Below are 9,842 nucleotides of genomic sequence, written 5' to 3' on the forward strand. Positions count from 1 at the left end.
ACAAATGCCATATACGTTGAACGGAGCCCCCTCTGCCACACGACAATGATCCATTGACATAGGGGGGCCATCAATTTTTGAAAAGTGCTCTTTCTCCAAATATTTGTGTCATATCCTATAGAACGGCCCCTTTTCGAGTCTCCCTTAAAAAAAGATATTCAAATGCGACGTACGGCCCTGACTTCCAGAATCAGTTAGCATTTACAGGGATAATCGGGGACTGAAATTCGGCGGCACCTGTGTGAATTTGACTGTTACAAGTAGAAACTGACAAAAAAATTCAGAACACATCAAAGCCTGTGCCCGAAGCGTAATTTATCGTCTCCAGCAATTTCAGTGACATTATCAATACGCTATCAGATGAAGCTCATGGAAAAAAGGTAATGAGTGCTTGGACCGTCTACTTCATGGCGCAATCGATTGAGTAAAACTAAGTTTAGAGAGCTTACAGATGCTAACAAAAATTATCACGTGCTGCAAACGGAACATCTCTATGAAGCCCGATAGATAACGAATATACGATGATTGTAACGAGTTTAGTTCTGACAGTCGGATACGGATGATAATCATTCATGACGCGGATGTTAATCAGACGATCTGCGACGTCTTGAAGTAAAGTGTAGTGACAAGTTCCGCCGAATTTGTAATTGAACCCGTCAAACGAGGCGTACGATAGATCATCTTAGTTCTGATCAGATAGGGTCTACTTTCTTCGCTTTTTGAAATCAACTTAAGCAAAATTTTTACGATTTCTTTTTTACGACGGCGCCCGGGGCTGGACAGAGCATACCATCTCTTAACATGATGACGAATTTTGTGCATACTACGACGAGTGAAGTTTCACGATAAATTATTATAAAATAACGATAAAAAAGTGTTTTATTTCAAACATATCTGTAGATATAAAAACATTGATCATATTTACATTCAAACCTGAAAGAAATAGATATGTTATTAACAAACAAATACAATTTGAAATCCTTATAAAAGCACAGTGTATGAAAATTGTAACATCACAAAAATTCAAAACGTCGAATTTGCACTAAATTATTATGAAAAGTTGCATAAATTTACATAAATTACACCCTGCAAAACCAAGTCATGACATGATAACAAAGTTACATAAAACGATATTGAAGATAAACGTATTGAAAACAATCTACAAAATATGAAACTATTCTGAAATCATTCACTACAAAATAAACAAAAATCCTGAAAAAGCAAAAACTCTGAAATAGAAAATTTAATTAGTAACAACAAGAAAAACAACAGGAGCAGCGACATAAATATAACATCAATCATCATTAATGATGCACATCACTTAAAACAGAGTAACATTTTATTTTTACTTAATCTAAGTCATCAGGAACATCAGGAATCTAAGTCATCAGTTTGAGAACAGGTTTTATCATTATGTAGGATCTCGCTGGTTCTAATCCAATATGGCGTTCTCCGACTCATCACCAACTACAACACCTCCTAACGATCGTAACAACAACGGCATTTTCCCTCTTCTTTTCTGCTTGTGTTGTTTCTTCAAGTTTTTCTTGTTCTTCGAAGAGTTAGAGTCGTGTTGTTTCTGCCGAGTAGAATGGTCACATTGAGAATGTTTAGGTAGTTTGAGTTGTATGTTGTGCTCGGCGCATTCTTTTACGTAAAACTTCACGATAGCGCATTCGCAGTTTCTACCCGAAGGACATTCACAAACGTTATCAGTACAAGCCCTGAAAATGAAATAGAAATAAACCATTACCAGTCTAGTTTTTCTTTCATTATTTTCGTAACTCTCCTTACTCGGTACCAGCCAAATGAGGAAACTGATGGTGCAATTATACCAATAATGTATTACTCAAAACGTGGAAGTAAGAACTTTACTATAGAATTAGATATTTACCTGAGAAATGGTTGGACGGGGACTTTCTTGTGGCATTTTTTGAACGCCGGACTCTTTAAGACAGCACATTTCTGATGAGCGCGAACTCGCTGATCCACAGTTTTACACGACGACTTTCTACTATTAAACGGTTCGTCGCAGTTACATTTACCACCGACTCGCCACGACTTTGCGAAAACCTCCGAATCCGAGACAATTTCCTGCTTGAATTTCATTTTACTATCGTCTTTTACGACTTGATTGAAATTACCGCAAAGACCGCCTAATTTATTCTGCCAATTCGCAGTTACGTAAACATTGATATCGCCTTGTTTACTCCAGGTTAATCTGAATCCGTTTATCATATTGACGACCACTGTCGCGTTTTTGACGACTTCGATAGTAAAGTTTTCATGTTTGAACGGAACAGCGATTTTACTACGATTCACTCTGATATCCAGATCTCGATGAAGCCCGATAGATAACGAAGATACGATGATTGTAACGAGTTTTGTTCTGACAGTCGGATACGGATGATACTCATTCTTGACGCGGATGTTTATCAGGCGATCTGCGACGTCTTGAAGTAAGGTGTAGCGACAAGTTCCGCCGAATTTGTAATTGAACCCGTCAAATGAAGCGTACGATAAATAATCCTTGTTCGAGTTAGTAACTGAACAGATACTATGAGCCGCGACACATAGTGGGCAACATTCTCCATGAGGCCGATAGAGAATAGATTTCTGAAAAAAATGAAAAGATGTAATGTATTCAAGTTTCATGATTTCACGCAAACATGAAATGATTTAAACGCCAACGAAAAACAAATGGATGACGGGCAGCAACAAAACATATCAAACTAAAATAAATCCCCACATTTAGAATAAAAAAAGCCCGAAAGTATCCCTGCAAAAAAGTATTAGGATATGGTCGAAACATCGAGTAGGTATTCGCTCAAGAAATAATGGAACAATAATTATTTGTTTTTTCAATCACTGATGATTTTGATATCAATTCCTCAATTGTACCAGGATTTCAACCATGAAAACTTAGATATTTACCTGTGAACATTTAGGAGTTGAACCACACGTTATTTCTTGGCAGGTGACGTTTCCATCTTTACAACTACAATCAGTACAGGATCCATCCTTCCAGATCTGATCAATCTGTAAATAGAATACTACTGAGTTCAAGGTTGGAATAAAGGACGGATTAGCATCGAAGATAGGGATTTAATTCAAATTTTAAAAGACAGTTTCTTCCTCTTTTATGAAAAATATACTACAATGTACAGGGATATTTCGTCTATGCTTAACCTATGGTTATTCGAATATCTGTTTCAAATAATGGTCTTATGCCCTTAACTCAAATAGTAAGATATTTACCTTGTACATTTTGCCTTTGTATGCACATCCAGCTGGACGCTTACATTTCGGACAACACGATTTCTTATCGTAGACCAAGAATTGTTTCGGGCAATTCAGATCTGGACACGATTTACGATAACACTGCATCCCGCCCTTGTAACAAGAACATTTCGTGCATTTATCCGGCATGAAATGTCGATTTTCTTGATGAAGATGACCGCGAAATAAACAACTGCCGTGAATAGAACTGACCGATACGGCTTCTTTACCTGCAAGAAAAATTGAATTCGATTTAATAGGCAAATCCACAAAAATTATTTTTCTTAACCCTTGGGTTAGATGCCGAGGGAGGGTAGAGAATAGAAGAAACTTTGGCCAAAGAATTGTGCAACCACCAGGACTCGAACCCATGTGCCCTGGACATCTTAAAAGATTACTTACCTTTACAAATTGGACAGCACTCGTTTTCTTCGTGTACTTGATATTTTTGTGGACAATTTAAAACTGGGCAAACTTTCCGAATACACGTCAATTCACCCGACTGAAATACAATGATAACAATGACAATGACAAATTGAACGTGTATATATCAGTGAAATACGTATGAAGTGCTCTAAAATTTTAGAACTAAACATGATTATTCGTTTATACCTGGCATTTACATGTTGTGCACTTTTCACCGGGTTTTGTCATTGATTTCCCATCTTCGACGGTAATTCCGTCCAGAACGCAACCTTTAGTGTTCTCTTTCTCGCTGCTACAGGCCGGGCAACATTGACCCGGTTTATATATCTGTTCACGACATCCCGCGCGACATTGTACTTTACTATGAGTTAGAACACCGGACTGAAGAAAATATTTTAAAAAAAATTTTAACATACGTTTTGAACATGTAACAATCAGGATCCAGTGAGTTAGAATCAGATATTTTTCATTCGGTTTAGTGAATTAAATTTCTAACGCCTTACACTGCGGAACTGGGTCGTAGCACTACCAGCACCAGCAACGGATATTTTCAGACGAACGTGACATAGGCCTATTATTTGAGAAATCCAGATTAAATTTACTTACCGAACACGAGTGCTGTTTACAGGGATCTTTTTCGTCAATCCATTCAGCTCCACTTTTATATTCTTTATTCCGATATTTACAGCCTATGATTATCAAAGAATCAGCATTTATATATCATCTGATAATATGTTAATTTATGTGTCATTATCATTAGATATGATAAGATATGAAGACTAACCCGTTACTGAATAGATTACTGAAATCAACACAATCATTTTCAAGATGTAATAATCCATTATAATCTTTCAATTCTTTGAGTGGTAATCCGTCAATCATCGATTGAATGTTAATTCGTTAATCCCGCGTTTACTGATTATCCGCTAATCCAATGATAGTGATGATGATGACTAGTCATTGACTGAACTGATTTGTTGATGTCGCATCAGATTGTTTTATACCGGGATCATCTATCACTCAAACCCGACACGTGAGAGAGGAGCACATGTCATTAATTAAACACTGGCGACTGACATTAATTACCTGATTACATATTTTCGACTTCTGTGAACTGTTCTGATGCTGTTCTAATTATTGTAATTGAGTAAAATCAATTAAGCTCTAATTAACTCTAAAACGACGTACGATATAGATTGATTAATCACATCCAGTAATTACAACGTGACGAACTCTACTTTCGTCGAATGAAAAATTCGATGTTTTCATACGCATCCAATTAACTCCCTTTCAAAGTTTGAAAACCAACTATACACAAATTTTAAAACAGTTAAAGCGAATTTCATTCATCAAATATTAGAATCAAAAGACATGACGCTTCCAACTCGCACTAGAGTCAGGTGTCTACTCTCCACGTCAGAGTGTGGCTATTCTACTATCACCTCCTTCGGGGTTTGTGTTTTAGTTTTTGGGTGTTTGTCGGTTGTTTTCCGCTTTTCTTGGGCGTGTGTTTGGTGGAGTCGCCTGGAAGCTGGTCTCGGTTTTTCAATGTCTCGTCTATTTGTGTAGTAAATTCGCACAGCAGGAAGTGATAATATGTTTCTTTGTTAGGCAACTGTGAACATCTTAATATGCATATGAAATAAATGCATGTACAACGTATTCATTTCCTCAGCAACGACAAAAAGTATAAAGCAGGACCCAGTTCTACAGTTGTGAGTGAGTTAAAGTTCAATGAGTTAACTCGGAGTTTAATCTGAACTCGAAACTGTTTAACTGGACCCAGGACAATATATAATGATATTAATCGCACCATACACATGTCGATTTATTTGATAAGCCAGTTGAAAATAGAACAAAACCCAACTTGTCGCTTACCGGTTCAGGGTCCAATTCCACAGTTCCGAGTTAGGATTTAGCTCCGAGTTAACTCATTGAAAATGAACTAGCTTTAACTCAAGAGTTAACTCTAACTCACAACTGGGGAACTGGGCCCTGGTAAGATAAAAGATTGGTTACACGAATCAGAAATTCCAATTGTGTAGTTCGTTTTTTTTTTCAGGTTCGCTTCCAGCTCGTGTTGCTATTATTTCAATGGGCAGAAAATCCATACTACTCTCGCTGTGTTAATTGCGGCTATATGTATTGTCTTCATTCAGTATATGACATCGTGGGTGGTTTAAGTATAAATCATTGTTCATGAAAAGAGTAAATTCTATGTTGTCTATTATCGGAACAAGATTGATTCGTAAATACGAAATGCGCGTGTAGTATGATAAATATATATAACTACTCAAAAGTTCTATTTAAAAAGATGAAAATGTTTGTTTTTTTCAAAAACATCTATTTCAACTCATCTAACATTTGACGTATACATGTATGTATGTTTCTAGAGATAATTGCACCCTGCTGAACGACCGTGCCGTATCACGACACAGGTATCAAATTTGATTTAGAAGTTTAATTGGGCGTGTTGGGTAATCCGCGACGAAATTCCTATAGCAGCTCGAGAATGAATGGTAGTATGAACTACAGCAGCAGCAATAGCAGCAGCAGCGGTAATGGTGACGGATTGAGATGTCCTGTGATGAAAATCAGTGAAATCCTTACGATGTTAAACATATTTTATGTCGGGCCGATTTGTGTCGTCGGCATCGCATTGAATGTCTTAAACATACTTATTTTACGGTCGTTTCGTTCGCCGATCGTATCCGTTTACCTTTTACAGTTACTAGCGGCAGCCGACATATTTTACCTGGTCAGTTCTTTTTTCTATTTCACCGTCAGATTTTCGGCTTATTACTTCATGAAAGGTGAAATCGTCTTCCGTCTCAATGGCGGTAACATCTTTCCGCGGTTCTACATACCGGCGCTTGAAATTTACGGCTTTTCGATTCTATTTCGCAACATCTTCGTGCCAGTCGTTTCGGTTGACCGGGCGGTGAATTTGTATTTTCCGTTTTTCGCCCGCCGCCACGTCACAAAAAGGCGGGTGACGACCGTATTCGTGATCCTATTGGTTGTCTGTTTTTTCGGCCGTGGTTACTATATGCTATTCGGAGTCGGGAAATTTGGATACCGACCGAACAAATGCGACCAAACGATGGAAATCTACGCGCTGAAACGAAGTCCTTTCATCAAGAAAATGCATAATTTGAGATACTACCTTTGCGTGTCGTTCGGACCAATGCTCGTACTTATAACTTTGAACTGCCTGATTACATATAAAGTCGTATTTCGAACCGGAATCGGGGCGGCTCCGTCGAAAGCACGCTCACCATCTAACGCGCAAGCCACGAAAACCGTATTAACGATCGTGTCGTTGTTTATCGTTTGTGAAATGGGCCCTGTTATCGATCGGTTGAGTCAGCTGATTTTGGGCCGCCGATATACATGGCATCCGCATCTCCGGAAAGCGTCGCTCTATTTGTCCGTGAATGATTCTTTTTTGAATTTTTTTGTCTATGTGGCAGCAAATTCGCGATTCCGCAAGATATTCGTGAATATGCTAAAACGGGTGAAATAAGAAATTCATTCCAATTCCGGATTACAAACTCTCTACCGGCCGCTTCTATCAGGTGCCAAAATTAGGCTCGGGCCTGGTCCGACGTTTTTGGTCGGGCCAAATTTGGCCCGGGCCAAACAAGCTCGGGCCCATTTGGCACCCGTGTGAACAGTTTTTCCGGGCCAAACTTGACACGGGCCAAAAATGCATGTGTGATCGCGGCTATAGAGACGCATGGCTTACCAAAGAGCGCGCCGATTTTCATGTTCAAATTCAAACCCATTCAGTCAATACTAAACAATGCTTAAACCATGGAATCTAAAACGAGTCCATACTTAAACAAAGCGAAGTGACTGACTTCTAGAACCAGTTTAAGTTAACACGCTTAATTTGACTCAGGTCTGGTCCGTCGTTTTTGGTCGGGCAATTAGGCACGGGTCCATTTTGCAGTTTTTTTTTCGCCAGATCTCTCCACCCCTACACCTTCTAACTTGATTTTTATCATCCACGTATTTACATTTCGATTTTGTCAGCTTGTGTTAATTTTATACTCCTGTAAAGCACACTGATTACAATTTACAGCAGTGTGCTGTATAATGAAATAAGTAATATTGATTATTAATATCAATTTCAAGTGTGAATTTGTAGTTGAAAAATAATTGATTTGATTAACAATATAATTTGATCTAGACATCCCAGCGTCAATCAATCAAGAAAAAATTTAACTAGTCAAAGACTCAAGATCAAGTAAAGAAAACGAAAGATGCATTCTAACAACTGATTGCGATGTGAAGACTATATTAGGCTCATTATTAGAACCTACACTACAGCTATTTAACTTTCTAAAGATGATTCGTCGCAGACCCTCACATACCGTGTACATTATCACTCAAATTGCCTAAATATGTCTGGTGCCGTCGCTATAGTATACTACTTATTAAAAACAATGATTACACCAATATAATTAATATAAGCTCAGGTTTTTAGCGTTTAGTGGTTTGGAAGAACATTGATCCCAAGGCTATATTTCGAATAACAGACCAGGTCCAGTTTCCTTCGTTTGACATTCGGAGGAACATTCCTCCCGAAGTCGATACTTTGAATATCAGACCTGAAGGTCAAATTCTCCTCGTTTGACCTTGGGAGGAATATTCCTCCCAAAGTCAATTTTCACAATAGCGGTCCTCTTAATTGATGACACTCAATGAACGAGCGGCTCAGATTTCGATTGTGCGCCTATCGCGCTTTCTGTAAATGTGAAGACCTCGGGGGCATTATGTTCTCTATAGCCCGACACAATCCCACATTCCGGACTGTTAATAGGTCGATTTTACGGCAGAGTCGACATGTTTCACCAATTCTTAACTGTTCATTTATGAATATGTGAGGACTTATGAACTAAAAATTAGTTAAATTTTTGATACATTTTGAGAAAGTCATTTGAGACTGCGTTAGAAATGATAAATTCACACGTAAATGTATGACATAATGCTGCGTTATATTTCACGGTCCAGCAACATCCGGGAACCTAAAGTACGTGATTTACTTATCGACTTGATTATGGTAATATGTGGTAAGGGAAGAGATAATACGAGCCATGAGACGGGAAAATACACAATATACACAGCATTTAGCCGAACGTTGATCTAAATATGCATATCATTTTAATATACATGTAGAACTTTTAATTTCTGGCTGAATTTATAGTGGGATTTCTCTCGTTAAGATGTTTTTTTTTCGTTCTGTCAAAGCTACGTGTTCCAGAATATAGTTCTCGATTAACCAACTGCTACATTTTATATCTTACATTCCTTTTCTCGGTTTCAGTTTATCCAAGCTTTGCTTTTTCAGATGAACCCGAGTTTTATATGACAACATGGTGTATTGATTTTCACATTGTACGAACAGTTGCAATTTATTTCTGAAGCAAACAACTGAATAAACTGAAAGTCGACCTTGACACAAATTATCCATTCATGCGATGTAGATTGAACTCTCGCTTTTCGACATGTCGATTTATATCACACTTATACTCGATATACACTTTGTAACGAAAAAGCCTTAATAAACTTATAATATATATATATATATATATATATATATATATATATATATATATATATATATATATATATATATATATATATATATATATATATATATATATATATATATATATATATATATATATATATATATATATATATATATATATATATATATATATATATATATATATATATATATATATATATATATATAAACTTTATTGTCAAAGAAGAATACTTTTATGACAAGTACATAATTGTACAATATTTGTACAACGATGACGGATAACCGCATACAAGGATAATGTGGATATTAGTACGGATAGTAGAAAGAGTACAGGAAATAATAGATAACATTGTATCTTTAGAGTTATAAATTAACAGACTCCCGTTTGACTTTAACTCTATATAAGTACTGGTGGAGGATGATCATGTTACATGATTTACTTATAGATTTTACACATTTGGAAGTGTAAGGATTACTGCGTATGTTTTTCTCGGAATGAATCTCTCCCGTTCTTCTCTGTAGAAAGGGCAGATTAAGAGTGCAAGAAATTCGTCTTCTACTACATTCATGTTACATA

The 9,842-nt window shown here is 37.0% G+C and overlaps 1 protein-coding gene across 1 annotated transcript; it reads right to left on the reverse strand.

Moving 5' to 3' along the window:
• Positions 1 to 1,432: 1,432 nt before the first annotated feature.
• Positions 1,433 to 4,547, reverse strand: LOC141904414 (BMP-binding endothelial regulator protein-like). Its single transcript, XM_074793000.1, has 8 exons — positions 4,490 to 4,547; positions 4,312 to 4,394; positions 3,892 to 4,086; positions 3,682 to 3,781; positions 3,259 to 3,509; positions 2,935 to 3,039; positions 1,895 to 2,616; positions 1,433 to 1,724 (listed from the first exon to the last, which is right to left on the reverse strand). The coding sequence occupies exons 1-8, from the start codon at positions 4,545 to 4,547 to the stop codon at positions 1,433 to 1,435; spliced, it is 1,806 nt and encodes a 601-aa protein (XP_074649101.1).
• Positions 4,548 to 9,842: the final 5,295 nt, after the last annotated feature.

The sequence above is a fragment of the Tubulanus polymorphus genome, chromosome 4, assembly GCF_964204645.1.
Source record: "Tubulanus polymorphus chromosome 4, tnTubPoly1.2, whole genome shotgun sequence".
NCBI classification, from domain to species: domain Eukaryota; kingdom Metazoa; phylum Nemertea; class Palaeonemertea; order Tubulaniformes; family Tubulanidae; genus Tubulanus; species Tubulanus polymorphus.

Excerpts from the sequence above, each read along its gene's own strand:
- LOC141904414 (XM_074793000.1), bottom strand. The coding sequence starts at position 4,547 with ATGGATTATTACATCTTGAAAATGATTGTGTTGATTTCAGTAATCTAT. Across the intron at positions 3,782-3,891 it reads GCACAACATGTAAATGCCAG|TCGGGTGAATTGACGTGTAT; the intron begins GTATAAACGAAT and ends ATTGTATTTCAG. Across the intron at positions 3,040-3,258 it reads ACAAAGGCAAAATGTACAAG|ATTGATCAGATCTGGAAGGA; the intron begins GTAAATATCTTA and ends TTCTATTTACAG.